The 18781-nt window shown below is 46.2% G+C and overlaps 1 protein-coding gene across 1 annotated transcript in view; it reads left to right on the top strand.

Moving 5' to 3' along the window:
• Window positions 1–317: 317 nt before the first annotated feature.
• LOC143982852 (cytochrome P450 2G1-like) overlaps window positions 318–18781 on the top strand; it is a 54058-nt gene continuing 35594 nt past the window's right edge. The window contains exon 1 of the mRNA XM_077481904.1: window positions 318–580. Within this exon, the coding sequence (XP_077338030.1) occupies window positions 401–580 (180 nt within the window). The 5' untranslated portion in view covers window positions 318–400. The remainder of the gene's footprint in view (window positions 581–18781) is intronic.

The following is an 18781-nucleotide window of genomic DNA, read 5'->3' as shown; positions in this document are numbered from 1 at the left end:
TTGGTCTTTAAGTAGTTAATATTGACTAAAAATCAGATTAGAAACAAAAATCAAATAGTAATTGGTCCCATTCAAAGCCTTAGCTTTGACATAAGAGAAAAAAAATTGTGACCTTAAAATGCAAAAAAAAAGTTATGTGCTATAGATTTTTAATTCAGCTTTTGGAAGCATCCAGGTTAGCTGCCAGGATAGCATTTGTAAATTGCAATTTGCTTTTCTAGGAAAGTACCCAGACTGTGCCCCCTTCTTTCTATTCTCTATCAGCTCTTAAAAGAATGATTGGCAAAATGCCAATCAGCGCACACTGCAGGATTCAAAGAACTCCGGATTCTGGCCTCTTGGATGAAGTCCATGTAAACACAGAGGCTGCAATCATATATTAAATCTTTCACTAACAAACATGGAGGCATCAGAATGTGGGACTCTTCTCCTCACTGCTCTTCTTTGTCTTATAATTCTGTATGTTATCTGGAACCAGGTGTCTAATAGGAGACGACTTCCCCCGGGTCCTACCCCTCTCCCACTGATTGGGAACCTTCTACAGGTCAGGAATGGAGACATGGCAAACACTCTCATGGAGGTTAGTTGGTTTCTCTACAAAAGGGAAAGTATACAGTAGTGTATTGACAAAGTGTGTATTTTGAGACACTGTTGTCTATACCCTAAAGCAGACGAAAAGGCTTAAATAACCAACGTCTTAACTATTTTCTTTTATATCTGCCGCATACACTTTGTAAGAAATTTCGGTGGAACTACTTAGATCGCTCAATCAGCATCATAGACAGCACATCCACTGGGGCTTTGTGGTCCATCATGTGATTGCTTGAAGGAATATTAAAAAGGCATTTCCTTTGAGATTTATTACAAACTGTATGCAGCAAGTATAAGATCAATGGGTCATTTTAGCCTTTTGTTTTGTTTTAAAGCTGAAGTTTACTTATATTTTGCTATTTGCTATACATTATAGAAGAAGGTCGCCATGTGACTCTCTGTCTGCACCCTAACGTGTCCTGGGGTGGGTCTGCCACCTGTTGGAAAAACACTAATGCTGGGGGTTATTATTGCAGTCACTGACACTAATGCTGGGGGTTATTACTGCAGTCACTGACACCAACGTTGGGGTTATTACTGCAGTCACTGACACTAATGCTGGGAGTTATTATTGCAGTCACTGACACTAATGTTGGGGGTTATTATTGCAGTCACTGACACTAACGGGGGTTATTATTGCAATCACTGACACTAATGCTGGGGGTTATTATTGCACTCACTGACACTAATGCTAGGGGTTATTATTGCAATCACTGACACTAATGCTGGGGGTTATTATTGCAATCACTGACACTGATGCTGGGGATTATTATTGCAATCACTGACACTAATGCTGGGGGTTATTATTGCAATCACTGACACTAATGCTGGGGGTTTTTATTGCAGTCACTGACACTGACGTTGGGGGATATTATTGCAGTCACTGACACTAACATTGGGGGTTATTGTTGCAGTCACTGACACTAATGCTGGGGGTTAATCTTGCCGTCACTGACAATATCGTTGGTAGTTAATGCAGTCACTGACACTAACGTTGGGGGTTATTATGGCAGTCACTGATACTAATGCTGGAGGTTATTATTGTAGTTACTGAGACTAATGCTGAGTCTCTAACTACACATACAGTGCCTTGCAAAAGTATTCACCCCACTTGGCATTTTTCATGTTTTGTTGCCCTGGGCATATCAGGAGAAGCTGGGGCACACAATTAGAGTGGGCGTGCCATTCATGGAGATCCGGCCACCCAGCAGGACAGTCTGAGGCTTCGGCCTGCAACGAGGAGTGGCAGCCATCTTGCTCCACCTGGAGGCTGAGCTCCGGTGGAATACAAAGCCCAGGGGCACTTTTCTCCACCTGTAGATTGCCAGGGACATCCAGCCTGCCACCTGGGGCCCGAAGTCCTCCCTGAGTCACCCTGGGATCAACCAGAAGGGTCCTGGTAAGTGACGGCGGCCATCTTGGTACACCCGGTGGCCTCTCTGTCTTCCCTGGGCCCAATCCCCATCCACCCCCAGGAGCACTCTAGCCTGATCATCAGAGACATCCAAAGGGGTTATTAAGGGAGCATACACTTTTATCTGGCTGTATTTGCAGCCAGGGCCCTGGCTACAGAGAATTAGAGGGACGGCTATCTTGCTACACCTCCATCTCTTCTGGGCCCCATCCTAGACTCACTAACCCCCTGGAAATCGTGGCCTGGCAGCCTGTAGAAATAGACAAGGATACCCTCAAGAATCTACCCCCCATTAATACACGGGCTGCTGATACGGTCCCAGAAGCCAAGAAAGGCGGCCATTTTGGTTCACCCAGGCTGTATGCACACACACTCTTGAGCTCCCTCATCCCTATGAGCCTGGATCTCTACATACACAGCCTCAAAAGCAGTCCAATCAGATAAGTGCTCACCTGGGGTTTCCGTCCGTTCAACTCCGCAGAGAAATGGAACAATCATGTCTGGCTGAAGAAATGTCCTGCTGAGTCCCGTGACTAGGGATGAGCTTTGTGTTCGAGTCGAACATACGGTTCGCCCGTTCGGCGAAGTCCGAACGTTTTGGTCCGTTCGCACCAAATTCGTGTGACGCTCACGGCCCACAATGCACTGCGATGGCGCAGTGCATTGCTGGCTCATGATTGGCCAAGCATGCACTGTGACCCCGCATGCTTGGCCAATCGCAGCGCCAGCAGCGAGGAGAGCCACAATTGGCCACAGGCAGGATGCATGTGGCCAATCATAGCACAGGCTGTGTAGTGCACGCCCCACACTATATAAGGCCGCCAGTGCGGTGGCCTTGTATAGTGTGTTGGCGTCTGAAGCAGTTAGTGGGTGTTCTGTGTACCTTCAACACAGTACACACCAATCGTTTTCGGCCAATTTTCGCTATATTCACCTCACCTATATAGCTAGTGATCTATCTTTTATAATAGAGCTTGCAGTCAGTAGTGTTAGGAGCTTGTCCGTGCTGTCTGTGTGCTGTGTACCCAGTACATACCGCTATATCCACCTACAGAGCTCTTCTCTATTTGAGCCCACTTGCCATCTGCAGGAGTTATTGGAAGTTGTGTGTGCCTCCAGCACAGCACAGTAGACATGTGCAGAGTAAAATATTTCATTTCGGAATTTTGTTTTCGTCCGAAAACTTAATTTATTTAGTTACTCCCGAAATTCGTTTTTATTTATTTTGTTTTTCGTTCAAAAATTGCATTCGTCCGAAAATCCACATGAATTACGGTCGAATCTGTCTTTGAAGGCTTATGGTGTCTGTCGAATGTATAAAGAAGATTCGACGGAGCTAGTATATAGCATACTTTAGAACCCTATTAAAGTCTATGGGACTCCAACGTTCAAAATCTAAAGTGCTAATTTTAAAGGCTAATTTGCAAGTTACTGTCCTAAAAAGTGTTTGGGGACCCGGGTCCTGCCCCAGGGGACATGTATCAATGCAAAAAAAAGTTTTAAAAACGGCCGTTTTTTCGGGAGCAGTGATTTTAATAATGATTAAAGTGAAACAATAAAAGTGTAATATTCCTTTAAATTTCGTAGGGGGGGGGGGGGGGGGGGGTTGTCTATAGTATGCCTGTGAAGGGGCTCATGTTTCTGGTGCTTAGAACTGTCCCTGCACAAAGTGTCATTTATGCAGGAAAAAAAGTCCTTTAAAATCACTCGCAGCTATTATGAATTGTCGGCTCCTAATACAGAGAACACTCATTGAAAGTCATTGATAAAAAAAATAAATAAATAAATAAAAAAAGCGTGGGGGTCCCCCAAATTCAATTACCAGGCCCTTCAGGTCTGGTATGGATATTAAGGGGAACCCTGCCTCAAATTTAAGAAAAAATTAGACGTGAGGTTCCCCCTAAATATCCATAACCAGACCCTTCAGGTCTGGTATGGATATTAAGGGGAACCCCGCGTCAAATTAAAAAAAAATTGACGTGGGGTTCCCCCTAAAAATCCATACCAGACCCTTTATCCGAGCACGCAACCTGGCAGGCCGCAGGAAAAGAGGGGGGGACGAGAGAGCGGCCCCCCCTCCCTCCTGAACCGTACCAGGCCACATACCCTCAACATTGGGAGGATGCTTTGGGGGTCTGTGACCCCTCAAAGCACCTTGTCCCCATGTTGATGAGGACAAGGGCCTCATCCCCACAACCGTGGCCGGTGGTTGTGGAGGTCTGTGGGCGGGGGGCTTATCAGAATCTGGAAGCCCCCTTTAACAAGGGGACCCCCAGATCCCGGCCCCCCCTGTTTGAAATGGTAAGGGGGTACAAAAGTACCCCTACCATTTCACAAAGAAAGTGTAAAAACTGGTTAAATAAAACAAACACACTTTTGAAAAATTCCTTTATTAAAAATAAAAAAATAAAAAAAAGATTCCAGCGGCGGTAATCCACTCTTGCTATCCAGCGACGGACGGTCATCTCTTCAGCGATGGCTCATCTCATCCAGCGCAGCGAATCCATCCTTCTTCTGTCTCCGTGGAGGAGACACTGCAGGCATTCCGGCGGCTCGACGTTTCTTATATACGGAGGGCGGGGCCACCCGTCACCTGACCCCGCCCCCTCTGACGCAAGGGGAAACCCGGGGTTCCCCCGTGATGTATGGGTGACCCCGCCCCCCTCTGATGTAACGGAAACCTGCCTGTGTTACATCAGAGGGGTGTGGGGTCACCCATACGTCACAGGGAACCCCGGGTTTCCCCTTGCGTCAGAGGGGGGCGGGGTCAGGTGACGGGTGGCCCCGCCCTCCGTATATAAGAAACATCAAGCCGCCGGAATGCCTGCAGTGTCTCCTCCACGGAGACAGAAGAAGGATGTATTCGCTGCGCTGGATGAGATGAGCCATCGCTGGAGAGATGACCGTCTGTCGCTGGATAGCAAGATATTTAACCATTTTTTACACTTTCTTTGTGAAATGGTAGGGGTACTTTTGTACCCCCTTACCATTTCAATCAGGGGGGGGCCAGGATCTGGGGGTCCCCTTGTTAAAGGGGGCTTCCAGATTCTGATAAGCCCCCCGCCCGCAGACCTCCACAACCACCGGCCACGGTTGTGGGGATGAGGCCCTTGTCCTCATCAACATGGGGACAAGGTGCTTTGAGGGGTCACAGACCCCCAAAGCATCCTCCCAATGTTGAGGGCATGTGGCCTGGTACGGTTCAGGAGGGAGGGGGGGCCGCTCTCGGCCTGCCAGGTTGCGTGCTCGGATAAAGGGTCTGGTATGGATTTTTAGGGGGAACCCCACGTAAATTTTTTTTAAAATTTGACGCGGGGTTCCCCTTAACCACTTGCCGACCGCCGCACGACGATGTACGTCGACAGAATGGCACAGGCAGGCATAAGGGCTTACATGTACGTCCTTGCCTGCCCGCCGGTCGGGGGCCCGATCGGGCCCCCGCCCAGTGCCTGCGGCGGTCGGTATTCATTCGGGAGCGATCCCGGATGAGGGGACGGCCATTCATTCATGGCCACCCCCTCGCGATCGCTCCCGACGAATGAAAATGTCCCGTGACATAATTTCCTCTCCTGTAATGTAAACACAGGAGAGGAAGTGATGTATTCTCTCCTCCGTGTCGGTATTTTTCGTTCCGGCACCGAGGAGAGAGGTTCGGTGAGTTGCACCAACACACCACACATACAGTAGAACATGCCAGGCACACTCACACCCCCCCTTTACCCCCCGATCACCCCCCAATTACCCCTGCCCCCCCAGTCACAGTGACACCAATTGCTTTTTTTTTTTTTTTTTGCATTGGTGTCATTTGTGACTGTAATAACTGTTAGGGCAGTTAGGGTTAGCCCCCTTTAGTTCTAATGTGCCCCCCTAACCCCCCCAATAAAGGTTTAACCCCGTGATCACCCCCCGTCGCCAGTGTCACTAAGGCTGGGTTCACATTGCAGCGGTTTATGAGAACGAATGTGATTCGCACCGCACTGCAGTGCAAATCACATCCGATCTCTGTGCGATTCGAGTTCAGCCATACAGATAGTATGGCTGAATTCGTGTCGCACCCGCCGCACCCGCCGCAAATTCGCACGGGACCCTTTTTTTGGCCCGCAGCAGAATCGGATCGCATGGGTGTTCACACCATGCGATCCGAGTTTGAAGATCGCACTGCGATATGCGAACTGATCTGGGGGTGTCATTAACATTTCACTGACACTCCCAGCAGTTCGCATAGGGCAGTGTGAACTGCCGCCGGGAGGCATGCGATGCGGGAACCCGCCGCGGATTCATGGCGTTCCCGCATCGCTCCAGTGTGAACCCAGCCTAATAAGCGATAGTTTTTCTGATCGCTGTATTAGTGTCACAGGTGACGCTAGTTAGGCAGGTAGGTATTTAGGTTCGCCGCAGCTTTTTATAGCGCCAGGGACCCCCATATACTACCGCATAAAGCCCCCTGATTGCCCCCTAGTTAACCCTTTCACCAGTGATCACCATATAACTGTTACAGGTGACGCTGGTTGGTTAGTTATTTTTTTATAGTTTCAGGGCACCCGCCATTTATTACCTAATAAAGGTTTAACCCCCTGATCACCCGGCGGGTGTCTTTTTTGACTGTAATAACTGTTAGGGCAGTTAGGGTTAGCCCCCTTTATTTCTAAGGTACCCCCCTAACCCCCCCAATAAAGGTTTAACCCCGTGATCACCCCCCGTCGCCAGTGTCACTAAGGCTGGGTTCACATTGCAGCGGTTTATGAGAACGGATGTGATTCGCACCGCACTGCAGTGCAAATCACATCCGATCTCTGTGCGATTCGAGTTCAGCCATACAGATAGTATGGCTGAATTCGTGTCGCACCCGCCGCACCCGCCGCAAACTCGCACGGGACCCTTTTTTTGGTCCGCAGCAGAATCGGATCGCATGGGTGTTCACACCATGCGATCCGAGTTTGCAGATCGCACTGCGATATGCGAACTGATCTGGGGGTGTCATTAACATTTCACTGACACTCCCAGCAGTTCACATAGGGCAGTGTGAACTGCCGCCGGGAGGCATGTGATGCGGGAACCCGCCGCGGATTCGTGGCGTTCCCGCATCGCTCCAGTGTGAACCCAGCCTAATAAGCGATCGTTTTTCTGATCACTGTATTAGTGTCACAGGTGACGCTAGTTAGGCAGGTAGGTATTTAGGTTCGCCGCAGCTTTTTATAGCACCAGGGACCCCCATATACTACCGCATAAAGCCCCCTGATTGCCCCCTAGTTAACCCTTTCACCAGTGATCACCATATAACTGTTACAGGTGACGCTGGTTGGTTAGTTATTTTTTTTATAGTTTCAGGGCACCCGCCATTTATTACCTAGTCTCACTAGTGTACCCCTAAATTTAGGGGTGTCTACTTTCCAAAATGGGGTCATTTGGGGGGGGGGTTTGTGCCATCTTGGCATTTTATGGCCTTCAAAACTGTAACGCCCTTAGAAAGCCTGAAGGCGGTGCTTGGTTTTCGGGGCCCCGTACGCGGCTAGGCTCCCAAAAAGTCCCACATATGTGGTATCCCCGTACTCAGGAGAAGCAGCAGAATTTATTTTGGGGTGTCATTTCACATATGCCCATGGCATGCGTGAGCAATATATCATTTAGTGACAACTTTGTGAAAAAAAAAAAAAAAAAGTTTGTAATTTTCCCGCAACTTGTGGCAAAATATAAAATATTCCATGGACTCAACATGCCTCTCAGCAAATAGCTTGGGGTGTCTACTTTCTAAAATGGGGTCATTTGTGGGGGTTTTGTGCCATCTTGGCATTTTATGGCCTTCGAAACTGTAATAGGTAGTGAGGAGTGAAGTCAAATATTTACGCCCTTAGAAAACCTGAAGGCGGTTCTTGGTTTTCGGGGCCCCGTACGCGGCTAGGCTCCCAAAAAGTCCCACATATGTGGTATCCCCGTACTCAGGAGAAGCAGCAGAATTTATTTTGGGGTGTCATTTCACATATGCCCATAGCATGTGTGAGCAATATATCATTTAGTGACAACTTTGTGAAAAAAAAATAAAAAAAAATTAAAGTTTGTAATTTTCCCACAACTTGTGGCAAAATATAAAATATTCCATGGACTCAAAATGCCTCTCAGCAAATAGCTTGGGGTGTCTACTTTCTAAAATGGGGTCATTTGTGGGGGTTTTGTGCCATCTTGGCATTTTATGGCCTTCAAAACTGTAATAGGTAGTGAGAAGTGAAATCAAAAATTTACGCCCTTAGAAAGCCTGAAGGCGGTGCTTGGTTTTCGGGGCCCCGTACGCGGCTAGGCTCCCAAAAAGTCCCACATATGTGGTATCCCCGTACTCAGGAAAAGCAGCAGAATTTATTTTGGGGTGTCATTTCACATATGCCCATGGCATGCGTGAGCAATATATCATTTAGTGACAACTTTGTGAAAAAAAAAAAAAAAGTTTGTAATTTTCCCGCAACTTGTGGCAAAATATAAAATATTCCATGGACTCAAAATGCCTCTCAGCAAATAGCTTGGGGTGTCTACTTTCTAAAATGGGGTCATTTGTGGGGGTTTTGTGCCATCTTGGCATTTTATGGCCTTCAAAACTGTAATAGGTAGTGAGAAGTGAAATCAAAAATTTACGCCCTTAGAAAGCCTAAAGGCGGGGCTTGGTTTTCGGGGCCCCGTACGCGGCTAGGCTCCCAAAAAGTCCCACATATGTGGTATCCCCGTACTCAGGAGAAGCAGCAGAATTTATTTTGGGGTGTCATTTCACATATGCCCATAGCATGTGTGAGCAATATATCATTTAGTGGCAACTTTGTGTAAAAAAAAAAAATAAAATTTTTTTTGTCATTATTCAATCGCTTGAGGCAAAAAAATAAAATATTCAATGGGCTCAACATGCCACTTATCAATTTCCTTAGGGTGTCTACTTTCCAAAATGGGGTCATTTGGGGGGGGTTTGTACTGCCCTGCCATTTTAGCACCTCAAGAAATGAGATAGGCAGTCGTAAACTAAAAGCTGCGTAAATTCCAGAAAACGTACCTTAGTTTGTAGATGTGACAACTTTTGCGCAAACCAATAAATATACAATTATTGACTTTTTTTTTACCAAAGACATGTGGCTGAATACATTTTGGCCTAAATGTATGACTAAAATTGAGTTTATTGGATTTTTCTAATAACAAAAAGTAGAAAATATCATTTTTCTTCAAAATTTGCGGTCTTTTTACGTTTATATCGCAAAAAATAAAAATCGCAGAGGCAATCAAATACCATCAAAAGAAAGCTCTATTTGTGGGAAGAAAAGGACGCAAATTTTGTTTGGGTACAACATTGCATGACCGCGCAATTACCAGTTAAAGCAGCGCAGTGCCAAATTGTAAAAAGACCTCTGGTCATTTACCAGCAAAATGGTCCGGTCTGAAGGTGGTTAATAACCATACCAGACCTGAAGGGTCTGGTTATGGATATTTAGGGGGAACCCCACGTCAAATGTTTTCTTAAATTTGAGGCAGGGTTCCCCTTAATATCCATACCAGACCTGAAGGGCCTGGGAATTGAATTTGGGGGACCCCCACGCTTTTTTTTTAATTAATTTATTTATTTTTTATCAATGACTTTCAATGAGTGTTCTCTGTATTACGGAGCCCGACAATTCATAATAGCTGCGAGTGATTTTAAAGGACTTTTTTTCCTGCATAAATGACACTTTGTGCAGGGACAGTTCTAAGCACCAGAAACATGAGCCCCTTCACAGGCATACTATGACAGCCCCCCCAGCTACGAAATTTAAAGGAATATTACACTTTTATTGTTTCACTTTAATCATTATTAAAATCACTGCTCCCGAAAAAACTGTAGTTTTTAAAACTTTTTTTTGCATTGATACATGTCCCCTGGGGCAGGACCCGGGCCCCCAAACACTTTTTAGCACAGTAACTTGCAGAATCTTTTCTCTCTGTCAAATCTTTTTTCTCTGTCGAATATTTTCTCTATATAATCTTGGACTAATAGAGGTAAGGTTAGGCACATTCGACCACAGGTTCTATTGACAGATTGTTATTGTCAGAGTCATGTCGAATCTCCTATTCTATATCGAACTTTGTAACAATGAAAACGAAAATAAAGCATTTATTTATGTCGGATCTTTCGTTTTTCGGATTTTGTGCTTTCGTTATCGTTTGTCAAAACGAAAACGAAAATAGCTGAAATTCGGACGAAAATGCATTCGGACGAAAACGAATGCACATGTCTACAGCACAGTATACATCTGTATATACCCCTTTATCTCTGGTGTTCTATAATAAAGGCATCTGCAGGAGTTAGTGGGTGTTTTGTGCCTCCAGCACAATATACACCTGTATCTACCCTTTATTGCTGTTCTCTAATAGAGCCATCTGCAGGGCTTAGTGGGTGTTGTGTGACTCCATTACAGTATACCCCTTTATCTCTGGTGTTCTATAATAAAGGCATCTGCAGGAGTTAGTGGGTGTTGTGTGCCTCTAGCACAATATACACTACCCAACTGCTTTTTTACCTAACTCCCTTCAGGCCATTACCATGTCTGGAAGGCCAGCAAGGAGAGGCAGACAGGCGCGAGCCGATAAAAGAGGGCAAGCAGGCTCTGTGTCTAGAGACAACAGTGCTGGTCGTGGACGCGGTGCATTGTCATCAGCACGTGGCCATGGGACACGCTTGTCCTTCTTTTCGGCAGCTGGACATGTTGAGCCGCAACATGCCAACGACTTGGTAGAGTGTATGACCAAGCCCTCTTCATCCTCCTCATCCTCTCTCATCCAGTCTCAGGGTACTAGCAAAGCAGCTGCCAACGCATCGTCTTCCCTCCTCTCAATGTCATCATCAGTGACTCCTTCCCTAGACCCACCACGTCCTCCTGAGGAGTCTCCTGAACACTTTGAGCACAGTGTTGGGTACATGCTCCAGGAGGATGCCCAGTGTTTTGTAGCCTCTGATGATGACACTCAGCTAGAGGAAGGCAGTAGCGTGAATGCAGAGAGAGGGGATGCTCAAGAAGGACAACAATCTGGCAGTCATGTTCCACAAGCTGCAGCATACTGCCAGGTTTGCTACAGCGATGAAGAGGGAGGGGATGATGAGGGCACTGACTCCACGTGGGTGCCTGGTAGGAGAGAGGAGGAGGAGGCACATGTCCAACGAGGCAGGATGCCCTCCGGGGGCCAGCTTAAGGGAAGCACACCGACTGAATCACACCGCAGAGCTCCGCCTGTGCAGGGCGCTGCCTCTGCACGTTATTCTAAAAGTTCTTTGGTGTGGGCCTTTTTTGAGAAGAGTGCATCAGATCGCACCGCTGCTATTTGCAACATATGTCTCAAGCGTATCTCGCGTGGCCAAAACATCAGCCGCTTGGGCACCACATGCTTTTTTTTTTTAATTATTCTTTATTTATCAATTTTATCAAATAATCACATTTCTTACAGAATTCATCCTTTTTACATTGTCATCAATAAAAATCCCTTTTATACCCCCCCTCCCCCTCTCACTCGATCCTTCCCTTATAGCCATTCCTTAACATTCGAGTAGCTTCCAATAATTATCCGTTTTTTTTAATTGTAACCAATGCCTCCACTTATTCAGATACCTCTCCTCTGAACTTTCTGACTTAGAAATCATAGCTTCAATATTTCTTATCTTTTCCAGTCTCTCTACCCATTCCTTCATAGTGGGGGGATCTTGACTTTTCCATTTCCGTGGAATCAAAGCTTTAGCAGCGTTCAACAGACAAGGGGTCAGGGACCGACCATACGCTTCATCTCTATCTTCTGTGCTATGAAATAAGCACACCCATGGGTCACTCCTGATCCTTTCACCTGTTACATTTAAACTTGCTTCTATTATTTTCCCCCAGTATGCTTGTATTTTAGGGCACTCCCACCATAGGTGAGCAAAGGACCCTACCGCCGAGCAACCTCTCCAACACCCAATGGGGTTTTCCTTACTAATCTTATTTCCTTGCTGTGGGGTTATATACCACCTAGTCAGGAGTTTATAAGACATTTCCCTTGTTTGTGAGTCTGTCGCTACCGTATACGTACGTCTCAGTATTTTGTTTCTTTGTTCGTCATTGCATAAAGGGCCTATTTCCCTTTCCCATTTCCCCAGGTACTCAGGATATTTATTTTCCGTTTCCTCTATCAGGATTTTATATATTTTTGCTATCCTTTTTTCCAGACTATGCCGGTTCACTAGTAATTTTTCTAGAGGCCTCAACTTCTCCTTTCCCCTCAATGGATGCGGCAAGGCCTGGGCAAAATGGAATAACTGTGAGTGTCTCCATTTATCTAAAGGCTTGTGTCCCCACTTCCCTATAATTTCTTCATATGTGCATAATCTATCACCTACCATGACCTCGTGTAATCTAATACTATCTTTCCCAGCCCACCTACTGAAATATATGTACTCTTCCTGTCCTGGTCTAAAAAAAAAGTTATCCAACAATGGAATTAGTGGAGAATTATGTGTCCAACCATATCTCTTATTTATTGTGTCCCACACCCACAGTGCATTTTTCGTCAGTGTACTTGTGTTTGCCGCTAACTCTCTAGTTTTTGCTGGTATCCATATTAATTCTCCTATATTCTTTGTGCTTAAATTAATTTCTAATTCTGCCCAGTCCTTGCCTTCCTTGTTATATATCCAATCCGTAATGCGGGATAACATGATAGCCTCATAATACTTTTTAAGATCGGGTAGGGCCAACCCCCCTCTCTCTTTACGTCTAGATAACATATGCATTGCTACCCTCGCTGCCTTCCCCCTCCATATAAATCTTCCAATCATAGTTTTAAGTTTATTTAAATACACTGGGGATAACAAGATAGGAATCATTTGGCAGGTGTAAGTGAATATCGGTAAGATGAACATCTTTATAACATTTATTCTTCCCGTCCACGAGAGGGCTCTATATTGAATCTTACTCAGTTGCTGCTTAATTTTATTAAGAAGGGGGATATAGTTAGCCTCGAACAAACCTCCCATTTTTACCGTCAAATGAATTCCAAGATACCCTAATTCTTTCAAGCACCATCTAAACGGTAACTTCCCCTGCAACGCCTTCTGTTCCACTGTCGGTAGGTTTAGGTTTAGTATCTCCGACTTCGCCATATTCACTTTAAAATTTGAGACCTTCCTAAATTCTGTAAGTTCTTTCATGACTACCGGGATAGAGATCCTTGGGTTAGCCATATACAGTAGGAGGTCATCGGCGAAGCATGCTATCTTATACTCCCTACCCATTACTTTTATTCCTTGGATATCTTGGTTTCTCCTAATGGCTACCAGAAGGGGTTCTAACACCATTATGAAAAGAAGCGGTGAGAGGGGGCATCCCTGCCGCGTCCCATTAAATAACTCAAGGGGGCGGGACAGGGATCCATTGATTCTTATCCTGGCTTTGGGATGATCGTACAGAGCCTCTATCCATCTTCCCATCCTTTCACCTAATCCAAAGTATCTTAGTACCTCAAACAGGAAGCCCCAGCCGACCCTGTCAAATGCTTTTTCAGCATCAATCGATACCAGAACGGTAGGGGCTCCCTGTCTGATCGCCTCCTGCATCAACACAATAGTTTTCAGAACGTTATCTCTCCCCTCTCTCCCCTGAACGAAACCCACCTGATCTTTCTGGATCAAATCCGGTACATAGGGCCTCAATCGTTCCGCAATAATTTTTGCAAACAGCTTTATATCCGCGTTCAAGAGGGATATTGGTCTATAGCTTTCAACTGCCATGGGGTCTTTAGCCTCCTTCAAAATTAATGCTATATGTGCCAGCATTGTTTCTTCTCTAAATTTCCCCCCCCCCCCTCTCCTACCGCATTGAAGTACTCACATAGTTTTGGCGCAAGTTGTTTTTGGAATTTCTTATAATATAGGATCGGGAACCCATCCGGACCTGGACATCCTCCCACTGTTGTGTTTTTAATTGCTCTTTCCACTTCCTCAATCGCAATTGGGGCTTCTATCGAGGCCGTTTCCTCTTGCGTTAGCTTGTGTAGATCTAGCCTCCTCAGGTATTCGCCTATTTCCTCTTGGGTCGCACCCCCCCCCCCCATGTTCAATATTATAGAGAGCACCAAAGTACGCCTGGAAGGTGTCCATTATCTTTTCCGGGATAGTTTGTATTTCTCCCTTCTTATCTCTTACCTTTGGGATAAAAGTTCTATTTTTTTTTTCCTTTACCTTCCTGGCCAACCATTTTCCTGATTTATTCCCCCAAAGATATCTCTCCTTTTCTAGCATGTGATAAGCAGCCTTCCTCTCTTGTTCCAAACATTCTTCTAACTCACTCTTCATTTTTTTCAACTCCTGACTCTCCGGGTTCCCCTCCATCCTTCTGCTCTGTTCCTCTCTCTGTATTTCCTCATACAATAGTCGCTTCCTTCTCTCCCTCTCTTTTTTCTTTCCTGCCCCTATCCCAATTAGTATGCCTCTCATTACGACTTTATGTGACTCCCACAGTATTGAGATAGAGACTTCCGGGGTATTATTTAACCTAAAGAATTGTTCCATTTCCTGTTCAATCTTATTTATTGATTCCTTATCTTGTAACAATAATTCATTGGGCCTCCAGCTTGTCCCCGGCTCACGCATTCCCCCCATCTCCAACTGGATCAACACTGGCGCATGATCAGAAACCGTTATTGATTTTATTTCAGCCTTCCTCAGAGCTGATAGGAGATGGTACTCTAAGAAAATGTAATCAATTCTAGAGAAAGAGCCGTGTACCTGGGAGAAGCAGGTATAGTCCTTGTCCCTTGGGTGTAATGCCCTCCAAGCATCCTGCAGTTGAAAATCTGCTAAAGCTTTTATCAACTTCCTCTGTTTGACCCTAGGTGGCCCATTTCCTGTCTCCCTGATGTCCTCCTTCTTCGCGTCCATGTTCCAATTAAGGTCGCCTGCTAAGATCAGGTTGCCTTCCTTAAAATCTTCTATCTTTTTTAACAGTTTGCTTAAAAATTTATCAGCATTCTTATTCGGAGCATAGACATTGACAATTGTACATTTCATACTTGATAGCATCCCTTTTACACACAAATATCTCCCCTCTGGGTCCACTAGACGCTTTTCTAGTTCAAATCTTGTTGCTTTACCAAAACCAATCGCCACTCCTCTAGAGTAAGCGGAGGGAGAATCCCCATATATCCACACCGGGAAGTCCACTGTGTTAATCTTTATGCCTGAAGTGTGTGTTATGTGTGTCTCCTGGAGACACACCACACTTGCTCCCATATGCCTTAGTTCATCATTAATCCTAAATCTTTTCCTTTTTGTATTTAGACCCCTTACTTTGGTTGCAAATTGAAAAAGGTTAATTTCCTCTCTTTCTGACGCGTCCAGTGGTCCCAGGTACCTCTACTCCTACTGAGTCTAAGGAAGGATCGAGTGAGAGTCCCCAACAAAACCATTCCCACCCCCCCATCCACTCCCTCCCCCCACCCCCCCCCTGTCTTATAACGGAACATCTCAATGGATTGGGTAAGACAACCCTTTTCCCGTTATTACCATGGTTCTGGGCGGCCTCCCCACCTGGTCGGCCCACCTCCATAGTTTCCCTAGGGTTCATTCAAGCCCACGACCATAGGAGACCCCACCTCGCTCGCCTCCCCCCCCCCACCCTCCCCATCCCCCGCAAAAACCCCCTCACCACCAATTGACCCTCTTCCTCTCTGCCTGGTCCAAGGCTCCTGAGTCCTCCCATTTTTAATAGTTCTCCCTATCAACCCTACCTCCTCATCCTTTTCCCATTCTAACTGCGGAGGGGGATTTAAACCTAATCGCTCACAGAAATCCTGTAAGTCCTCCGGATAACGGAGCACCGCAGACCGTCCCTCTTTCTTCCCAATTAGGCATGATGGAAATCCCCATTGATAAGGGATATTTGCTGCCACCATCATTTCTGTGAGCGGTTTAAGTCGCCTCCTTCTTCTTAGGGTCTCTGCTGCCAAATTCGAATAAATCTGCAGTTCTACACCCCCATATGATAATCCTGGATTAGTTCTAATTTTCCCCATCACCTGAGTCTTTTCTTCCACGTAGTGAAACCTCACTATTACATCCCGCGTATATTCTGACCTCATTCCTGACGATCGTGTTATCCTGTGTATTCTATCTATTCTCAAAGGTTCTGAGATTTCTCTATCTAGAAGTGGGTTGAAAATTTGTTGGGCTACTTCTTTAAGCGTCGAACTGTTATGGGACTCAGGGAGACCTTTTATCCGTAAATTCCTTTTCCTGCTGCGGTTTTCCTGATCTTCTAATTTATGCATTAATGTCCTATTTCCCTTCCGTAGTGCTGTGACCTGCTCTCGTATTTCTTCTATTTTCTGCTCATGGGTCTCTACTCTATTTTCTATTTCCTCTACTCTCCCCAATACCTGCCCGATATCTACCCTTATTGTGGCAATTTCTATCTTAAGGGAGGTTTCCATTTTTGCAAACATCTCCCCAAGCATCTCTTTTAAATGTGAGGTTTGTACTGAAGATGGCGACCGTCCATAATCTCCCGGGGGTGTCCCTCCTTCCTCCGCACCTTGTCTCTCCTCCTCCTGCACCTCCCTCTGTCTTCCCACCTCCCCCTGTATAGCCCTTCCGTTTTTCTGGGTCTCAGATAGTTTTGTGGGGAGATTCCTCTCTATTCTGCTATCCCCCCCTCTCTGTCTGCTGGATCCCGCCCGTGTAGATTTCTCCACTCTAGGGCTTCCACTCTCCTCTTCTCTTATAGAAGAATTTGCCGCCATATATCTTTGGATCCCTACCGGGCTTGAAACTGGGGTACTCGTTTTTGTTTTACTCGATTTCCCCTTCATATTGACCCACAAAACAGGGAGAGGAAAAAAAAAGAAAAAAAAAAGGGGGGGGGGAGAAAAGAGGAAAACACCATATAACCAAGATACTATCAAATATAAGTCCAAATAAGATACGTATATAGGCTTCTTCCGTCCGCCTATTCCGAGAGAGAGACTTTTTACTTACAGCATACTAACACACAGTCTCCAGTATTACTAAACTGCCAATCGAGCAGGTTAAGTCAAACATTTACCATTACCATTATTCTCCTTTAGCACTCTTTATTTCAGCTCAGGGCAGGCATAAAGCAATGTTCACTGTGGGTAGTTTAGTTGGTTCACCCACCTTAGTCAATGAGGAGACATATGCGATATAAAGAAAAAACTTCAGCAATGCAGGGACTGCTACAATACAGGAACATCTTGGCACTGAAATATTTCTTCCTTATAATTCCCGTATCAAATACAGGTACTTCTCTTCCAGGCTGCCTTATAGGGGGTCACTGTCAAATCCTTACTTTTATCCTTGCTGCCGCACTCCCCTCATGGATACCAGACAATTTTGTTCTCCTTCAAATTCTATTATTACATCTCAGTGTAAACATAAGACAATGTTCACTATAAGGACTTTGCTTATTTCTCTCGCCTTGGTCATTAAGACCGTACCCCTTTTTTTTTTTTTTTTTTTGCTGTTTACTATGAAAAGGCTCAATAACCCATTTGCAGTGATGTAACTTCCACAATACAGGAACCTCAGCGATACTCCAGCGATACAGTGACACTTGACACTTGATTTTAAATAGATCTTCAATATAGTATCCGTCTAGGCTACTGGTATCTCTCTTCCGATGTATCTATGTGGGATTACTATTAAGTCCTTGTACTTCCTGCAACACTCTCCAGTCCCAGGTCTTTCTCCCTCTGTCACTGCCACCACACTCCCCCTCACAGGTAACAACAAGCAAGTGTACTATTTAGCTACGTTGAGCCCTCACAGGCTGTCAAGCTTACCACCTCCCTGGTTCAGCCATGGGGAATCTGTCCCGATGTTCCGGCGTCAGCTTTGCTCATCCAGGGATTGCTGTCTTTACTCACTGCGCTGTTTGGAAAGTGCGAGCAGTGGTACGCGAACTGTGGGAGTGTGGGTCAATTAGCCAGCATGTGCAGAGTGTGCAGCAGACGGAAAGCGGCGGTGTCCCACCTCATCCTGGAGTATCCCCGGCACCTAGGTCCGCTGTTCGGCCGATGAAGTAGCCCCTCCAGTGTCCGAATCAGCTGGCCGGTCCGTGGAGTTCGTGCGTCCAAGCAGAGCGCCGCGCTCGGTGCGGCGGGAGGCGGAGGGAAGGCGAGGGAGAGCGGGGAGGACGCGGAGGCTCAAGCTCCGAGGCCACGCCCCCTATGTCATGACGCTATCACGCCCCTCCGGGCACCACATGCTTGACCAGACATATGTTGACCTGCCATGCAGCTCGTTGGCAAGCGTACCTCAAAGACCCACACCAAAGAACAAAGCGGCCCTCTCCTTGCTCCTCATCAGCTGGCATCTCCAACCCCACTAGACCTTCAAACCTCTCTGAAACCTGCTCTGAGAGAAATGAAAGTGTAGAATTAGGTGTGTCACAGCCAAGTGTTTCCGGGCACTCTGCTAGCAGTACACCCACATCCGATTATAGCAGGCAAATGTCCCTGCCCCAGCTGCTGGACCGGCGAAAGAAGTTCACTCCCAGCCATCCACATGCCCAGCGGTTGAATGCTAGCTTGGCTAAATTGCTAGCACTTCAACTACTGCCTTTTCAGTTGGTAGACTCGGCCCCCTTCCGTGAGTTTGTACAATGTGCGGTTCCTCAGTGGCAGGTCCCCAAACGCCACTTTTTCTCACGGAAGGTGATTCCGGCTCTCTACCGGCATGTGGAAGGCAATGTCCTTGCCTCGCTGGACAGGGCGGTCAGCGGTAAGGTGCATATT

Source organism: Lithobates pipiens, unplaced genomic scaffold (assembly GCF_037356315.1).
Source record: "Lithobates pipiens isolate NorthernLeopardFrog02 unplaced genomic scaffold, aLitPip1_a1.2 Scaffold_1, whole genome shotgun sequence".
In the NCBI taxonomy this organism is placed as follows: domain Eukaryota; kingdom Metazoa; phylum Chordata; class Amphibia; order Anura; family Ranidae; genus Lithobates; species Lithobates pipiens.
The sequence above is the reverse complement of the archived record's forward strand: the minus strand, read 5'-3'. Positions and strand labels throughout refer to the sequence as shown.